Raw genomic sequence first — 18801 nt, forward strand, 5'->3', positions numbered from 1 at the left:
AGTATGAGTGAGTCCAGGTGAGTAATATTTTGGTGAGTTTATGTCCGAGTGAGTCCGGCTCAGAAAAATTGTGATGGGTCTGAGTCCGAGTGAGTCCAATGCGAAAAATATATTTCTTGAGTGAGTTTGAGCAGGCTCCACTTTTTTTATGACCTGTGGTCCTATCTATTCATTTTCACCATTACTATCAGCCTTACTTCAATCCACCTTAATGCTAACGTTTAGTCACACTTAGTCCAATTGAGTATCGTTCGTACACCATTTCAACATTTATTGAATATAGAGGCGTGAATTACGTAGGGGGGTGCCTTGACTTCCGAGCCATCAACTCTTCCAGGGAAGTTGTTGATAAATATATTTATGTTGTCATGTCTTTCAAGAAAGACGTCTTTACTGCTTTGAAACCACTCATAACAAGCACTCGGCAGTACACTATCAAAAGGCACCTAGAAGAGTTCAGACTACGTGAGATGGTGGGGTTCAGGAATATTGGCACCATGGTCAGAAAAGCTAACTCTAGGCTCGTGGACTCATGAGTAAACTCATTGAACTCAAATCAAGCTGTGAGTCTGAGTCATGAATGGGTCCTGGTGAGTGATATTTTGGTGAGTTAGAGTCTGAGTGAGCCGGACATGCAAAATATATTTGATGAGTGAGTCGGAAAGAGGTCCACAGTTTTTCTTAAATTATGGCAATAAAATATGCCCTAAGGAGACCCTTTCCACTACATATCGTATAGTGTTTTTTTGCAAATAATTTTGAAGCAATGACGCGGCTCTGTTGCAGAACACCTGCTTGCCATGTAGAAGGCCTGGGTTTGAGTCTCACTTTGAAAGCATATATTTTTATCATTTATTTTACTTGCATATTTCTAGATTTTTCAGTCAGGGACTGAATGATGATTGTTCGCACACAACCAACGATGCTGACACCATTGCCTATGCCAGAATCTCTGAAAAATGAGCTTTTTAATGCCATCGCATTAATAATAGTGGTAGGAACCTAAGAGCAACAGCCCGTTTTTATTTGCACCTCATTTTTTTCACTCCCTTCCCCCCATCAGGTGCATTGCTGCCACTCTCATTGTTGCTGTGGCAGCAGCAGTCTTGATGGCATATGTCATGGTCATTGCTCTTGATTCATTATTGGTACAATTGATTACTGACCATGTAGCTATTTCAGCATGGCATGCAGCTCAAAACTAAAATACAAATGCGAACTTGTAAATTACGAAGTGAGTAGAAAACACCATACATAATGATATCCTTTCGTGCAGGTGACTGCCAGTGTGTTACGCAACCTGTCATGGCGAGCTGACTCGGGAAGCCGCGAAACCTTGAGGGAGGTTGGCGCGGTGCCCCTTCTTATGGAGGCTTCAATGGAAGCCCGCAAGGAGGCCACACTCAAGAGCATCCTCTCAGCACTCTGGAACCTCTCTGCACATTGCACTGCCAACAAGGTGTGTCTTGTAATACGGCTTAAACACATTTCTTCGACGTTTTTAGAGGTGTGCGAATGTTTAAAATGTTGAATATTTTTAGAATAGGATATGCTATTTGATACCCACTGAAATTTTTACTGTTCAAACTATTCAAACTTCCCAAAGACAATTGCGGTCAACGTCCGACCAAAAAAAAAAAAAGGCTTCTTCAGATCTTCTATATGCTTCACCTCATTGCGTTCTCGTATAGTGACAAAGCTGCCTTTCAAGTTCCTTTTCAGTTGAATTTTTTAAAGACAAATATAGGCAACGTTCGACTAAAAGTGGCCCCTTCAGAGTTTTTTAAATGCTTCACCTCATTGCGCTCTCATATTGCGTCAAGGCTGTCTTTCAGGCTCTGCTATGGTCGCAAATGTAATGACTCAAGAAATATGGTTTCAATACGGAGGTGATAGATCTGGCAGAGGTGAGGGATCAATTAATTCTGCGTTAAACCCAAAATTTGGGTAGGAAGTCCAAGAAGTTACACAACAAAGATTTTTAGCATCCAAAACTTCAACTGTTCTTGTATGCTGACGTCTACGAGGTAGATTTGGAGCTTCTTATTTTAAGAGAGCACAACCTTGTCTGCCACATCAGTTGGGCTTCCACAGAAGTTGAAAGAGCAGGAGAGGCTGAGAAAATAGCATCTTCGTCTTTTACGTGTAAAGTGTTGGCAATACTTTAGTTGCTCCAAATCATGTACTGATACAATTCGGCCTCTGCATTGACTCATTCTCGATAAGACAGCTATGAAATATTATCACGTACCCACCAGTGCCTCATCAGCCTAGCCAAAAGAAACACTCTCATGTTGCTTTTTCTCATAAAAATATGGAACTCTCTCCAGCTTTCTTTCTCACAATATTGCTTTTAACTATTAAAAAGATATTCTATTTGCACTTTCACTTCAATATTAGAATTCGCTTCACACCCAAAATTTTGCTATTGGCACAGCTCTACTGAAAACACTGTACCACATTCTTTATATTGCTTGTGTGTGCAACGAACTTATCTTAATGACTTTCATTTTTGTTGACATTAGCAAACAAACATACCATAACAACACATTTGCAAGTAGTATTGTAATTCCTTGGATCTAACTGAAACTTAGTTTTTGTAAAAGTGCATCTGTTCTGTCATTAAAGAACAAACCAGTGTTTCTGTATTCTCGTTTTCTTTAAATGTAAATCTTGTCAGTTATCTTTAACAAAGCATATTGTGAGGAACCGGTTTATTCGGCCAGGCTCGAGCTAAATCACGCTGGTGATGATATTTTTAGATGAAGAAGATGTACAGGTGATGATGATTACAAAGAGAATAAAAAGTCATTAGCTTGTCGCGCTCGCACTAATTCCCCCGCGCGGTGAAAGCGGCCGCCTGGTCGCTTGACAGTATTATGAAATGCGTCGCGCATAAGGCTTTAAACGAGATACGTGCACTATCTCTGTGCAAACGAACGTCGGTGGCATCGTAGCAAAGGCGAAGAGACTGAAGCTCGTCAAGTCACTGACAGATGGTTATCACGTCCTGGGTGGTGGCAGGATTTTGCGTGGCGAGGGCGTTAAAGGCGACGGTGTTAATGCCTTTAATAATGTGGCGTATTGGGTCGTTCTGAGACATGCCGGTGTTAACGCGCTTGCACAGCGCAAGGACATCCTCAATATAAGAGGTGTAAGATTCACCCGGCAGCTGCATACGTTGAGCGAGTTTCTTCTTTGCTGCCTCAGTGCGAACTGCAGGGGCACCAAATATCTGACGAATTTGCTGCTCGAAAGTGTCCCAGTCGGGAAGATCCGGGTGGTGGTTCCAGAACCAAGTTTTCGCAACATCGGACAAGTAAAATGGGACGCTGCGCAACTTCTGTGGATTGTCCCACCTGTTCAAATCGCTGACGAGGTCGTAGTTCTTGATCCAGTCTTCGACATCATCGCCTCGGAGACCGGAAAACACAGGTGGATCACGCAGGCGAGTGTTGTTGGGCGGAGCGGGTGGCGGTGGCTGCAGTAAGACGGCGACGTTGGATGGGCCAGGGTTTTCTTGGGCCGCCATGGCAGGGGGTTGTTTGCGACGACCCGAGTGGAGCTCCAGCGAGAACGGGCGAGAGGACTTGAGGGAACGAAAAGCACAGTCCACCACTTGTGAGGAACCGGTTTATTCGGCCAGGCTCGAGCTAAATCACGCTGGTGATGATATTTTTAGATGAAGAACATGTACAGGTGATGATGATTACAAAGAGAATAAAGTCATTCGCTTTTCGCGCTCACAATATTGTAATTTTGCTTGCCTTATTTTTTTTCCCTAGGTGGACATCTGCAATGTGGAAGGGGCACTGGCCTTTCTTGTTGGCACACTCACCTACCGCAGCCCTTCCAAGACGCTGGCCGTCGTCGAGAATGGGGGTGGCATCCTTCGCAATGTGTCCAGCTACGTTGCACTGCAGGAACAGCACCGACAAACCCTTCGGGCACACAACTGCCTGCAGATTCTCCTCAAGCAGCTCAAGTCTCCGAGCCTCACTGTCGTCAGCAATGCCTGCGGCACACTGTGGAACTTGTCTGCACACTGCGCCCAAGACCAGCGCACCTTGTGGGAGATGGGTGCTGTGTCGATGCTGAGGAACCTTATCAATTCCAAGCACAAGATGATTGCCATGGGCAGCTCGGCAGCTCTCAAGAACCTGCTGACAGCTGCTACGGAGCTGAAGCTGGCCGACTGCGATGGTTGTAACAACAACAAGGACGACAATGACAATGAGAGCCTGCCATCATTGGCGGTTAGAAAACGCAAGGCTCTGGAGACTGAGCTTGATGCTAGCTTATCGGAGACGTGCGACAACATTGACAGTCCCCGTGCAAGTCCCACAGGAGACCCACGTTTTGGCTTTGACTTTCACCAGCCAGACATTTTGAAACGGTTCCACACTTACCTTCCAGGGAGAATGTATCACAGCATTGGTGGCGAGAGAGACGTTCCACGGTCGGACAGCCGCGACAGCATTGGAAGCACGCAGTCAGAGCCAACACACTTGAGGCCTCCGCAGTCGGTGTTCTCTAGACAGCGGCGCAGGGGCAAGCAGCTTTTGGAGCGATATGGGCGGGGTGGTGATTTCGGCAACTTGAATCTGGCACTTGTGCATCCATACTTCCCTCATCATAGCTTGGAGGAAGAAGATGCAGAAGCATTGAATGGAAATGACTTGGAAGAGCCCCCAAATCAGACCTTGGGTCATAGAAATGGCTTACCAATGGGACCCCAGTGGCGAGACCCCAGTGAGTGTGTGAGGAGAAGGTTGGATGACAGCCTTGAGGAGGATGATGAGGAGGATGCTGAAGATGGCGAGGAGGATGACTTGGAAGTGGATGCCTGCAGAAACAACTCTGACTCTGCTGGCCTGAGGCACCTGCATAGCACGAAGCCTCTAGAAAGAAGCCGCAGGGAAGTTCAAGAGATCCAGAGGATCTTCGAGAGGGCACAGAGTCCGCAAACTTCACTTCGAGGCCTACATGTCCAGTGTGCTAACGACACAGTTATTTTGACTGACCTGGGCAGCTTGGAAGACATATCAGATGTGGTTGTTTCGTCTGCTTCAAAGCAGGAACTTGATTCTGAGGACAAAGAAGAGGATGAGTGCCTGTCTGATGACGAGGACCTTTTATCTCCTCCTCCCCAAGTGGACGAAGACGTAAGTGTAAGACTGCTCATTTATGACATGCATGGGTTTTTATGTTGATATATTCACACATTTACATAACAAGAGTTAGTACTTTTGTGAATCACCAGATCTAAAAAAAGTAAATTCAATATTTTTCTTGTTAATATAACTTTTTATGGAAATGTTGGCTGCCACATATATTTCTGGGTTAGACGTCGCTTTGCAACATAGTGCATCGATGGTGACGTCAGTTCAGGAAAAGTAAACGCAAAATTGCACTAGACGGAAAAAAGACAACACACCACTTTGTGTTGTCTCTTTCTCTGTCCTGTGTGTTTTTGCAGTTTTCCTAATCATGAATCTCTCAAATAGCCTACACGCACACACTTCTAAGAGGTGTCGGTGATATCTGTAGACATAATACACATAATACAACACATACATAATACACACATAATACAACTCATACATTTTATTTCCTGAGCCATGCATCAATTATGTCCTTCAATACTGCCAATATTCATGGTATCACTCGAAAAGTTCTTGAGCCTGTTGGTAAGCCTCATGATGGAAAAACAACACGAAGAAAACAAATATACAAAAAAGAGAGAATAGGGTACTTCTGCATTTTTCTGGCAATTATCTGTCATGTTGCAGCATGCATTATCAGTATACTCTTCTTCATTGTCACATTGTCTACTTTTCTTCTTACTGTGTTCAGGAGGCAGCTGAAGGAGACTGCAGTGATGCTCGCAGTCATGCTCAGACAAATTTGGCATTTGGTGGCTCAACCAAGGGCAGTGGGATTCCCATTAAAGCTAGCTTCACCAAACCGCCGCCCAGGAAAGATGGAACAGTCACAACAACTTGGGCTTCGCGGCCTTCGAGTATCCCACAGAGGTCGATTCCATTGAGCCAGCCTAGTGCTACGAACGAAAAGCCGGAACGACATTCCAGGGGGTCCTCGGAGCTCATGGATACCACGCCGGGCACCCCAGACACGTTGGAGCAAGTTCGTTCGGAGACGGGCACTGTGACTGTTTCGCATGCACCAGCCAGCATTGAAGCAGGTGGACATCCAGGTGCAATGCCATCTTCGCAGCTGTGTTGTCAACAACAGCAGCAGACTGTTGCACCCATGGTCAGCAGAAAGCCAGCTGGCCACTGCTGTAGCTTCGCCCACTCTACACCGGCACCGTCTTTGCACGAATACATTTACGGCAAGAAGAAAGCCGGTTCCAAGCCACCGGTGGCAGTGAAGCCACTGCAGTTGCAGCAACACAGTGTGCCATGTCCAGAGCAGTCCGAAGGTTCTCAAGCTGACACACCACAGCCATTTCTACTAGCAAGTGGTTCCAGTCTGTCAATCTCCAAAATACCACAGTCTGGTAAGTGAATGAAGGGTCACACTATACTGTTAGTTGTGGTTGACAGCCTGACAATGCCATACAGACTCCACAGCAACAGACTAAGACTACAGTGACATACAGGCAATTAAGTGCACATATGTTTGTGGCATTGGGCACTTTTGTGTAGTTAGGAAGGATGCTGTTTTTATACAGGAGCAATCTCTCTTAGTGTCAATGGTCTTGGGATCAAACTTGGACATTCTGGCAAGTTTTATACCTGATCCTGATGTCAATGCTTTTTTAAACATGATATTTTAGCTCAACAGAATGAATTTATTTTTCAGTAAGCCTAATATTCATACACTTAAGTCTTGGTATAACGAACCCAAATATAATGATATATCTGTTATAAAAAAAGTATAGGAAAAATAGTGTTGCAATAAATATAGTGCTAGGAATAAACCTTCATAATGAATTTTTGAATATAACAAACTTATTTTGTATAATATTCAACTTTGTTATAGTGAGGTTTGAACGTATTGGCTGGCACGGCTGACTTGCAGAGGGGTTTAGTCTGTGGAGTTTGTACTACATGCTAAGCTTGCCACTCAGCATAGCTTCTGCTGGGTGTCAAGAATTTTGAAACATGTTTAACAAAAAAGTGTTTTATGCCGGTGTCCACCACCAGTCCGCTGATGTATTTCCATCATGGAAGTGATGTTGAAAAATATATACTAAGAAAAGATTGCAAATAAAAAGAAACAGGAGGTAAGCATCTGTTGCACAGAATCGAATCAGTAACTTCTCGATTCTCAGCGCGCAGCGCTAACCACTACGCTGCTGAGTGCACCTTGTCTGGAATGCTTACGGCAAGGCATTTATATACACCATACACTGTTTGGCAGACCTCAGAGTTTCGAAACTTTAGCGCGTTTTCTTTATCAGTGGCAAGATTGCGCAACAGGCTCGCGTTTGTTGGCGCGCGCTCGTCCTGTGTATGCTAATTTCGTGCGTGCTTTTTGCTTGAGGTGTGCGCTGCAAGTTTCGAGCTGCTTGCCATTTCTAATGTGACTCTGCAATTTGTTGATGTTGTTAAAACAATATCCACAATAAATGCTCACCTACAAAGGCATGTCTCACTTTTGTGTTGTGCCGATCCCTATAAAGCGGTATCAGCCACGTTTTTTTTAACAAACTTGTGTGGCTGTGGCGCTGGGGACGTGGTTGGCAAGAGAAATAAAAATTAGTGCAGATGAAAAAAATCCTGCTCATTATTTAAAAGCTGTTGCTGTAGTTACCTAATTGTAATGCGCACCGGACTGTTAAAGCCTGAAATTTAAAATTCATTGCCCTTGATTTTAAGGAATCTGATTTTTATACCTTTAGAAAAAATTATGCAATTTTGTTATCATTTCTCTTGGTGGAGTTTCATGGGTCGAGAGAAAGAGAAAAGCAACAGTTTATTTGAACATGAAAAGAGGAAATTGATGCATCTGAGATACAGTGGATGAAGTGTCAAATAAAGTTGTGGTGCAAGCTCTGAGCGCGCCACTCAGTGCCGCTGTGGATGTGGGTTTAGATTCCGTGGTCCTGCCAAGTCACACACCGCTGTAACCAGAGCTCGCACGCGCGCATGCATTCCTCTTTCGCGGCCCATCGGTACTTTGGCGCAGGAAATAAAAGTCCGCTACCATTTGGGATTCCTGGCATGCAGGTGATTCCGTCCTCCTCTGCACTAGCATTCCATAGTCATTGCCATATGCATTCATATTGATGCTAACATACCCATCTCAATGCCACGGCTATTGACAGAAATCTTAGCACCACATTTTTTTAAATACCTTGTAGACTTCTGTAAACCAGACATAAAGCTAGCAGTTCTCTTGGAGCTGTTGTTTGAATCTGCAAACTGTAAAACTCTGAAGTTTCTCTACACTGTAAAACTCCATCTTGCGAGGAAATGGAACCTTCTTGAGAAAATGTAAGTGCTGTTTGAATCGATTAGGGTTGACAAGATGGTTAATCCAACAGCATGGTAGATTTTCAGCGAGTACTGAGTATGAACAGTAACCATGCAGTAATGTGTAGATTTAGATTGGAAAAATAGAAAAACTCAGTTCATACTACAATAGATTGTTGATTTAACAGCTTTTGTTCCGAGCTCGAATCCAACTCTTATGCCATGCTTTATCAGAATTTTCCTCATAAATTGCACATTATACACAAGTGAATAATTGCAACATACTGCACTCATGAACTTCTGACAGAACCTGTAAGCTTGTATACCCTTAAAGGGACACTACACATTGAGGCTCTATGGTTGGACTGGAATAAAAATTATTGGATATTAGTGTTTTCTCAGCTGTTTGGTAAATTTATGCTGAATGAGGGCTCAATCTTCCTCCTGACATGTGCACTTCACAAAAAGTGTCGCAAATGGCAGCTTCTCTCTCTGATAATCAGAGCAGTGTAGGACATGCTGCTGCCTGTAAGCCACCTCTGTACACAATGGTGTCTAGCAACTTTTAAAGATGATAGTCTTTCTTGGGGACCTTTGTCGGAAAAATTTAGGTCTGTCTGTCTGTCTGTCTGTCTGTCTGTCTGTCTGTCCATCTGTACATTTGTCTGTTTGTCCACCCTAACGATACCTCAAACGGCACCAAATGGCCAACCCCATCCGCAGCGCCCACCATTATTGCTCAAGGTTTAGCGTTCATAGTTGTGCGATTGTCAGGCACACACAAATAACTTTAAGGAATGTAGAGTTTAATCGCGCTGCGCTGACACTGCAATGCGATGCTCAAAAAGGTGTTTCCAATGCTGCGCTACGACGTCACGGTGGTGGCACCTGCCCGTCGCTTTGCGTTCTACACCTTGTCACCTCCGAGACTAGCGCGCATCTTTCTCCGCGGGCTGCACGCCTTCGTTTTCGAAGATAACTGCCAGATGGCACTTGTGTCTAACGTGCCTCGATGCGCTCGTTCGCCTCCGCTACACGCTCGAGGCACTCTAACGCAGCGCCTGCAGAATGCCATTCGCCGATTTTCTGGCGCAGAACATCAAATAAACGTTTTGTTCACTCTATCCAGACGCAAGATTATCGTGACAACATTTACAGTGTAACATGTAGATTCGGGCCAATTTTTTTTGTCTCTCTCTCTATCTACACCATCTACAGTGTAACATGTAGATTCGGGTCAATTTTTTCTGTGAGCCTCAGCCACACATACAATTTGCTGATTTCGTAGAAGTTACGTGTTTGTTCGTTATATCATGATACTATGATGCACTGTGTCCATAAGATGTATCGAAGTGACAATAAACGGTAGTGTGTTTAACTAATGCTTTGAATGCAGACCTTGAGTAAAGTTTTAATTAGCTGAAGAAGAAACGAAAATGAAGCATGCTTAATGTTAAAATGCAAGTTTCTTATGGCATCGCGAGGCTAGCTTAGAACTATCCACAGAAGACGTAACAGTTTGCCTCTAGCAAGAGTTACGATGCATTTTAGTTATGATGCATTTTAGTTACGATGCTTTTTACCATTTTTGTGGGATCCACGTTTTCAATCCAGTATGTTTTAAAATACTTTCATACAGAAATTGTCCAAGTTTGCTAAACTACTCCAAAGTCTTTGATTTCAATGACACTGATGTTTCAGTACTGCAGTTTGGGCATGAAATTTAAGGCTTTGCTCTTCATTTTTGACTTATATAAACACTTTTGTATAATGTAATAAAGTTATAATAATCGCCGGTTCGAGCATCGAAGGACTAGTTCAGCAGCTTAAATTGGTGTACATTCAGTGCCCGTATTTGTTGACCATCTTTTTACGAAGGGCATCACTACTGCATGTGGGCTTGACAAGATAATAACTCTTGTTTCAGGGAGGCCTAGCCTTGTTGCTGCTCCGAAGGTCTTCCGGACAAATGCGAACTCTCCTGCATTGCCACAGGCTTTCTCAGGTAATGCTGGGAATCCCCAGCATGCATCTGACAGCATGTGCCACTCTGAACCAGGGCCATCGACTTCGAGAACTTCAGCAGCAGACGAACCCGCCATGTCCTTCAGAGAGAAAATTCAGAGGTTCAACCAGCTACCGAAAGATTCCTCTTGCATTCCCCAGAGGCATTTCGGTTATCAAAACAAGACGAGAAAGACTGAATGCAACCTTGGCATGGCAAGCTCTCTTACCCAGAATGACAAAAACATTTCCGAAGAGAAGGGAAAAAAAGATGAGAGGGCTCAGGAAAAACTTCGACCTCAACCTGCTAAACTAATTGATGATGATTCGGAGATGCCAAGTTCTGCAGAATCAAGGTGCACAAGCCTTCCGTCATCATCGAGTACGAGCTCATCAACATTGAAAGCGCCCCCGTTGACACAGCATGTTCAGCCTGTCATGAATGGAATGGTTGCAAGGCTCTTTGATGAGGAAGTGCCAGCTATAACATTAAATGCTGGAAATGCAGCCCTTGAGGCTAGGTCGGTGAGACCTGACATTGAGGACGTAATGATGCAAAGTACGACAAGCTTGATGTCCGACCTGGAAGGTGCGAAGCCTCCATCTGTCATGGGAGACCTTCTGTCCATGAGCATGACGAGCAGCGGCCTTTCTGAGGACGTCTCATCGAACGGAAAGTGTGGGAAGGCGCCAAAGCGTGGCCGTGTACCAGAGACTGTGCGGCGCGCCCTGGGAGCATCGATGGAGTCACCTTTCAGCGATTGTGACCTCCTAGATTATGTCGGACCACCTTCCGCCATGGGTTCAATCGAGAACCTTAGCATTCGCAGCAGAAGCGGTCAGTCCGACGATCTTAACAACGTCAACCCACCTTCCACGATGGATGACCTCTCAATGAGTGGCAGCTGTATGAGCCTAAACAGCATACCCAGTGACGATGACCTAAACAGTCAGTCCAGTCCACTTGTGCCAGAACCCAGTCCGAGAAGGATGTCTAAGAGGGGCAGTGACATGTCAGAGCGACTAAATGCAGCTGCCAACATGGCACAAGTATACTCCCGTGAGCTAAACTCACTTGTAAATGGCAGCATGAAGAGCAGTAGTGGTACTTCGGAAATGCTTGAACATGTGCAACCTCCCTCAGTCTACCAGGATATGAATGAAGTGACATTCGAAGACATGACAGAAATGGGTTCTGATGGGTTTGCATCTGATGTCGAATTCGACGGTGACCTGATGCACGATGATGATGTTCCGCTGACGTCCACAACGGAGACACTGCGACCTCCAGCCGTCTCCTCGTTGCAGAAGGAAGAGCAGTTTGGAGATAGCACAGAAAATCTGGCCAGCACATCAGCAGACATAGAACCCTTGGAATCTGATGAACACTTTTCATCACCGGCTCATCATAGTTCTTCTCTTAGCCGCAGCAGCCCATCAAAAAGGGTCCAATGCCCAGCTGTTGACGTCGGCCCACCATCTTTGCTCGGAATGCCAGTGAAACAAGCTAGGGAGAGGTTCTATGACGTTTTTTGTCAAAGAAAAGATGACGATGCAATTGATGATGAGACCTTCTCGCTGATATCTAATGATTCTGACCGAGAGAACACAGATGATGCCGTCCAGCCAGAGTTGCAGGAGAAGGCAGAATCCCTGTTGAGGCCCCCCTCATCCCGAGGGCCACGAATAGTGAAGCCAATAAACAGGGAGACAATTCGGCAATTACAGGACAAGAAGGAGCAGGAAAGAGCCAGCGCATCTCCGCCGGTCGTCCGCAGGCGAGAATCACTTCCTTCAAAGGTTGGTGCCAAACGTACTGGTTCGCCAAAGCAGTCCATATCCCCAAACCCTTCCCCTATCAAGCATACTAAGGCCTCAGCGCTTAGAGCTTCACAAAATCAGAGGTCCTCGTCTGAAGGATCACGGCAAGTGAAGAGTACATCTCCACAGCGGTTCGTGCGTACTGCTCCCAGCTCACCCGGTAAGACATTGAGCGAAAGGCCAGGACTTCGAACACCTCGAGTCCAGACAAAGACCATTACAACAAGTGCAGGGAATTTGCAGGTTCACAGGCCTATTGGACGGCCGAAGAGTTTGGAACAAGATGCCAGGGCAACAGCGGCAACAGACTGTCCAGACACTTCTCTGGCTCCTCCACCCCTTGTTAGACAGGGTACTTTCACTAAGGAGTCTCCCACAGACCCCACAGCATCAGTTACAGTGGGCACAGATCCAAAACAGTGCAAGTCTTCGGTGCAGGATGGTGCTGCGGCCAATAGTGGACGATCGAGCACTCACAGCAGCCCTCAGCACTCTTCGCGAGGACCAGCAAAGAGCGCTTCGACTCCAAGTGTTCCAGTGAATAGCAGCCGATCATCTTCAAGCGGTGGTGCAGTGCAAAAGAGGAGGACAATTCCACACTCTCCAAGCTCACATAGTCTTGGCGGTGACGACAAAAAGGGGCCTTATGTACGTAGTCTCAGCAGTGGGGGCTTTCTGGCTTCTGGTGCCCAGGTTCAGAAATCTGGAAGTGCCGCTAGTCTGAACTCACAGTCTAGCTCTGGCAGCGCAGCGATGCCCCGTGGCAGAGCACCGGCTCCACCCAGGAAAGACACTGTTCCAAGCAAACTCTCATCTCTGTGGAAGCGCAAGGGCTCCTCTCCACCTGCTTCCACCACAGCAGTTAATTCTGCAAAGCCTGGTGTCAAATCAACGGCTAGATCTGAAAGGTAATGCACAAGTATCTACATGTCAGCTTTTTGTGAAATTACTTTGTACTTGGAATATAATGTTAGTATCCTTATTTAGATTCAGCTTGTTGAGAAATCGGGTCGGGCGTTTCTCTGAATGGTTTTCTGAAATACCTGGTTAGGAATGATAAATTATTGGATGAAAACTTTAGGGACTTCTCAGATTTACATGTGAGCGTTTTCCTCTTGACCCCTTGCATTCTGTAATGCTGTGATGGTGGCTGCAGTTATAGTGTTGGTATAAGCTGATATGTTTTCTCCAAGACAGATCGAGCGGCTAATTTGCTGTCAATTTATTTCTGCTGTCATGATATCACTTTTATGAAACTTGCATGTCTTTTTCAGCTGTAAGACCACAGGACGAGGGGAGTCTAGCGGTCCTTCTGCTGCAAACAAGCAGTCGCAGCAGCCTGTAATCTGTAGGAGTTCTACTTACGAAAAGCTGACAGACGTCGGTATTGAATCGGAGATTGACCTGTCGTCTTCTTCAAAGGGTCGCTCGAAAATGTCAAACTTGACTCAGCAACAGCAACAGAACCTTCATCGGTCTTCTGTGCCTCCGGCTCAGCCTGCGAAGGCCGTACGACCAACTAATTTCTGGAAGAAGCTGGCGGAACCATCCTCGTCTCAGGCTTTGTCATCACAGTCTTCCACGAAGACAGTAATGGGCTTTGCCGCAAGCACTAAGCGTGTGTTTGGCACCAGTCGGAAGATATCAGATGCCTCAGCGAGTCCCGTGGTCTCTCCTTCCTTGCTGCCTTCTGGTAAGGAGAGTTGCAGACCCACAGTTCTCGCGCTCAGGCTCAACAGCCCTGTAGCGGCAGCATCCCCTTCACAGCAGCCACTGCACTCACCCATGCTTCACAGTTCAATGAGTCAGCTGGGGGCGACAGCCTTGTCGCCCACTGCAGACTCCAAGGGCTCATCGCCAGCATCGGCTGTGGTGTCGCCGTTCAATTACAAGCCGAAGACGCCCACCACTCCTGGAGGCACACGCTCCCTGATCCCTGCTCCCGTCAAACTGGCTGGCACCCCACGGTGTGCCGTTGAACAGGAGCTGCAGGTCAAGTAGGCATTGTGTCATTCTGGGGAAGCTCATGGACAGGTGTTGCGTCAATAAGTTGAGCGGTCTGGTGCATGGTGTTGCTGGAAGCGTGTGTCATAGACACTTGCTTCATTGCGCATGGACGGTATGCTTGTAGAGAATGTTTACTTGAATCAGGTGGTCACATGTGCAAGCTCATGCTTGCTTGAGAATGTCTTTGGGTGTGGTGAAGTCTTTAGGTAGTGCTTCACCAAGTTTTATTGGCAGTTTTGGAAGAGCCAATAAATAATATAAAGTCTATTTCCATCAAGTTACTTAGGACACAAGTAAGAGCTGTGCCAACCCTTATTTGCTTTTTTTTGCCTCCTTTCACAAGGCTGGAATTCCTATATTACTACAAACACCTTGAAATATCAATAATAATTATTGTATACTGCTTACGATACAGCTTTTAAGCTTCTGTTCAATCTATGTGTAGTGCACCAGGTCCTGCGTGCTTCACACAATGTAGTCTTCATTCGCCGAGTGCGTGCTGACGAGCTCCTTTGCTAACACATGAACACATGATATGTTCGCTAACCTGATTTTTCTGCATTCAAAAGAAATGGCACATCCAAAGTGCTATTGCATAATGTACATCATATAATAAAGAAAGTTAAAAACATTGTAATAGAAAGGTTACAGAACTTAGCCAGTCAGTGGATATTCGACATTTTTAAAGCGTATGCTGAAGGGAGATGAACTCTGTGCAGCGCAATGAAAACGCGGGGAATTTCGGTCTAGGTTTTGCTTGAACACCACTGACGATAATGAGATGGAATCTAATTTTATGCACTGGGAGCTGATGTGAAACCAAATGTATGCCCGTTCCATCCATCATACCGACTAGTTGACAGTAATAAACTGTCGGCAGAAAAGTCACACATCCGTCAAATATTTCGGTCCAGCCACTTAAGTAGAAAAATACATAGTGATAAACCATTTAAGTGCCACATTAGCCAGCACTGACCAACATAAAAAACGATGCATGTTCTTGCCAAATTCCTGACAGCTTTCATAGGCAGCTGTTTTGTAAAGCAAATGTCTCATTACAACCACATAGAGTATGATAAACACATATTACTTTGAGGCTGAAATGCATATGAGCAATTCGCTTATGCATCTTGAAGTGCTGGAAAGATTAGGATGCTGCTTTTGAAAACTTTTCATTGCTGTGTTGTGCTCATGCATACACTGAAGGCGGTGTTTTATAAATCTTTGTCCATTCATTGCAAGTGTTGCTTGCCTACTCATTCATGCAGCAGATTCGGATGCAGTGGTGTTCGTTGGTTTACTGAAGTTTCAGTAGAAAGCATCTAAGCCCGGGTCAACATGATGACTGCACTATTGCGAGAAAAAATTTCATGTGCTCCATAGTGCACATGTGCACATCCATGTTCATTTATGATAAGGTTTTGTTGGATGGTGCTTCTGTGCTGCAGTCAACCTGGAGCCCCATGTCACTGTTGTACGAATGAGGGCGTGATGGGTCATCTTAAGTACTTCAGGTTGTAGCTGTGAGGGGCTTGTGTTGAAATTCAGTATGTTGCTTCAAGGCTTTAGTTATTCATGAGAGAAGCTATGAAGCTCTGGAAAAGCAAGCCACTAGTAACAACAAGGGAAGCTGTGGAGAGGCTTAGACACATTATAACAATGGCTGTGTCACATGTGACTTCGCTAACCAAGAGCATCACCATTGGCAACATTTCTTTGCCTCAAGAACTCTGATTTTTGTTGACGAGTTCAGTGCTAGCGAAGCCATCGGGAGTGAACCCGGCCCACTGAGCTAGTGATTCGGCTTTTTCAAGTGGCGACATGTAATTGTCATCTGCTATTTTGGCCTACATGCATAAACCACATTGGTGGCGCCATCCCACAACATTATGTACAGCCAGGCTGGGGCGCAAACTTCTTGAGTTCCAGCACCTTTCATGCCTATAAAAAGTTGAAAGAGAGCTGTAAAAATAAATCGCTGCTGGATCCCTATAATAGAACAGGATGAGCAGTATTTGTACGCACATTGCTGTGAGAGGCTTGCACACTTTGATTAAACAAGGACTTGCAAGAGGTCGCAATTCCAAGCACTGACTTGGTGGGCAACAATGGCACTAACAATAAATGTGCTTGTACAGACTGGCTTTTCACTCCCTTGCAGGCGAGTGAAGAGCCACCATCATTGGCTGCCAGCTTGAAAAACTTCTCATTGTTTGTTTGGCCGCAATTAAATCTTTTCGTTACGAATAAGCAAGAGATGAAAAGTGGCCATATCATGTTTGTTTCTTTTCTTGGGGACATCTGCTGCAGAGTACCAAGGGTATTCTGGGGCAACGGTATTTATTGGAGATGTGTGTAGATTGGCCACTTCCATATTTCACACATCCTCATTTTTGCGGTGTTTTTGATGAGTGGTGTCACATCTGTATCATCCTAATAGTTATGTCTAACATTGTTAAGATCATTAATTGTGTATTTATATAACTTTAAGGCATCGCTAGGTTTTATTGTCTTAAGCAGCTTATGTAGCTACTATATTTATGGTCCCTGTGAAAAGAAGGCAACACTTGGTGCTTGCTTACTGTTGATATGGAGTAAGCACTTGATGTTCCTCTAGGATTTTAAACAAAACTTTTACATATTCTAGTCAATACATTATGAGCTTCAGTGTAGCGACGTAACCTTGTGCAGCTGTTTGTAGCAATGGATGCGTCAGTATTGTGTGACGCATCTAAGAGCTGTCATTGTCATGCATTTGTGCCATTTTTTGTGCTCTGTGTACGAAGTTTAAAAAATTTTTTTGCTTGCTATTAGGTCTCTTCATAGACTTGTTTAACAGCGATTTATCTCATGTAAGGGGTACTTTCTGCTTGTAACTCTGTAGTGTGAAATTTTCAGTCATCCGTAGACAACTTATCCGCTGTCATGTGCTTGAGCTTCAGTCGTATTGTTTTTGTGCAGCTGCCGACAGGAGGTTTGAGCACAGTGTATAATGTAACGAAATGTACAGGCGCAGCTCCTAGTGTATCTTGATGCCAAATTTTTGTAAGATCAGTAGGCAAAAGTTTTTCAGTGGGTTTGACTCATACTTGAGACAGTCTCCTTTTATCTACTGTAGTTCGTTGTTTTGACATCCCTGTGTTTATGTCTACTATTTGTTCAAGCGATGCACTTGCTGTAGTCTACATATGCTATTGCAATGCTTCTTCGATAAGCATGACAGTTCGCTTGCCGGCTGTACATTTTCACCTACTGTATGAGTGTTCGTGCATTATAGTTTGTACATACTGTACAAATAGATGGATATTCTATATGCATTCAGTTACAGATATGAATACTAACCATGCTTACAAATGCATTGCAATGGATTTTTATGTTGATTCCTCCTTCAAGTGTTGAAATTGATAGTTTTTTTCTCCCTCTGATAATTGCTTTCACCATATTTCTCTTTCTGGTATGCTGCCTGGCTTGCTGCAACAGAGGAGTTGTGTAATGGAAATAGCATGACATGCCAGTCATATTTGCACATTACATCAAAGAAGTGTGTGTGAGTGGAGTACAAATGAAAGGTTACGAAGTTACCCAATCGTAAAATAAACGAAAACCCAGTCATCAGAAATTGTCGTGTCTTTGTGCACTTACTCTAAAGTGTGCAGCCAATAGAAACACTGCCACTAGTCATGTTCTAGCTACGTAAGAGCAAGAAAATTCTCTTTCTGCACTGAGTTCCCACTTCTGTTCCGAATGTTCCTGCTTTGGCAGCAAAGACAATATGCGCACCATTCAAAAAGTGAAATGTCACTATATCATTTTCTTCCAAATCCTAAAGGAATCCCTCAAAATATGAAGAAAGGGCTAGTTAAGGGGCTTTTCAAGTTTGGCCATATTACATTGGATGCCGTTTATCACTGAGCATGAGCTGTAGTCAAATATTGTGGAACAATAATGTTAAATATCACACACTATCACGACCTGGTTGCCTTGAACAGTGCTACAGAAGCTGTGGGTAGAAGCTGTGGGCCTCATATAAATCCATGAAACCTTTGGCAGACTTTCAGAGTGTATTTATTTTGCCACAAGATAGCACAAGTGTTATAGCATATGGCATTTTGTGCAAGAACTGGGGAAAAGAAAGGAAGAAAAAACAGGACAAGCATGGTCTCTTGCACAAGTGTTACATTAATGCAGAATAAGGAGGGGGAGAAGCTCAACCCCCCAATTGTCAGATGCGAGGATACGCGGTGCCTAGAGGCATTTTGTCCAAGAAAGCTGACATACTCATCAAGCCGTCATAACTTTATAAACTTGGGGAAGACAGTATTAGGCATTACTATGCAACCACTGAACCAAAATGCATGCATGCACGTTATCAAAGACGTAGGCTTTCCATCGGGTCAAGGTCTTCTTGCAGTAGCCGTTACTTTTCCCGTTTTTCGTTGTAAGTACTCAGGGTCTTTGGCTTGTCTCTGAAGCTTCGCAGCCATTTCTTGGGCTAACTGTTGCATTCATTTTCGTAAACCAGTGG

At 44.7% G+C, this 18801-nt stretch overlaps 1 protein-coding gene across 3 annotated transcripts in view; it reads left to right on the forward strand.

The window, feature by feature from the left end:
* LOC119171561 (uncharacterized) overlaps nucleotides 1–17895 on the forward strand; it is a 160484-nt gene extending 142589 nt beyond the window's left edge. For 2 of the 3 annotated variants that reach the window (XM_075892331.1, XM_075892335.1), the window contains 5 exons: nucleotides 1277–1459; nucleotides 3786–5171; nucleotides 5857–6523; nucleotides 10372–13177; nucleotides 13544–17895. In XM_075892331.1, the coding sequence (XP_075748446.1) occupies nucleotides 1277–1459; nucleotides 3786–5171; nucleotides 5857–6523; nucleotides 10372–13177; nucleotides 13544–14270 (5769 nt within the window). In that variant the 3' untranslated portion in view covers nucleotides 14271–17895. The remainder of the gene's footprint in view (nucleotides 1–1276; nucleotides 1460–3785; nucleotides 5172–5856; nucleotides 6524–10371; nucleotides 13178–13543) is intronic. The other variant, XM_075892334.1, reaches the window with a different exon arrangement.
* The last annotated feature ends 906 nt before the right edge of the window (nucleotides 17896–18801 follow it).

Source organism: Rhipicephalus microplus, chromosome 4 (genome assembly GCF_043290135.1).
Source record: "Rhipicephalus microplus isolate Deutch F79 chromosome 4, USDA_Rmic, whole genome shotgun sequence".
NCBI lineage: Eukaryota > Metazoa > Arthropoda > Arachnida > Ixodida > Ixodidae > Rhipicephalus > Rhipicephalus microplus.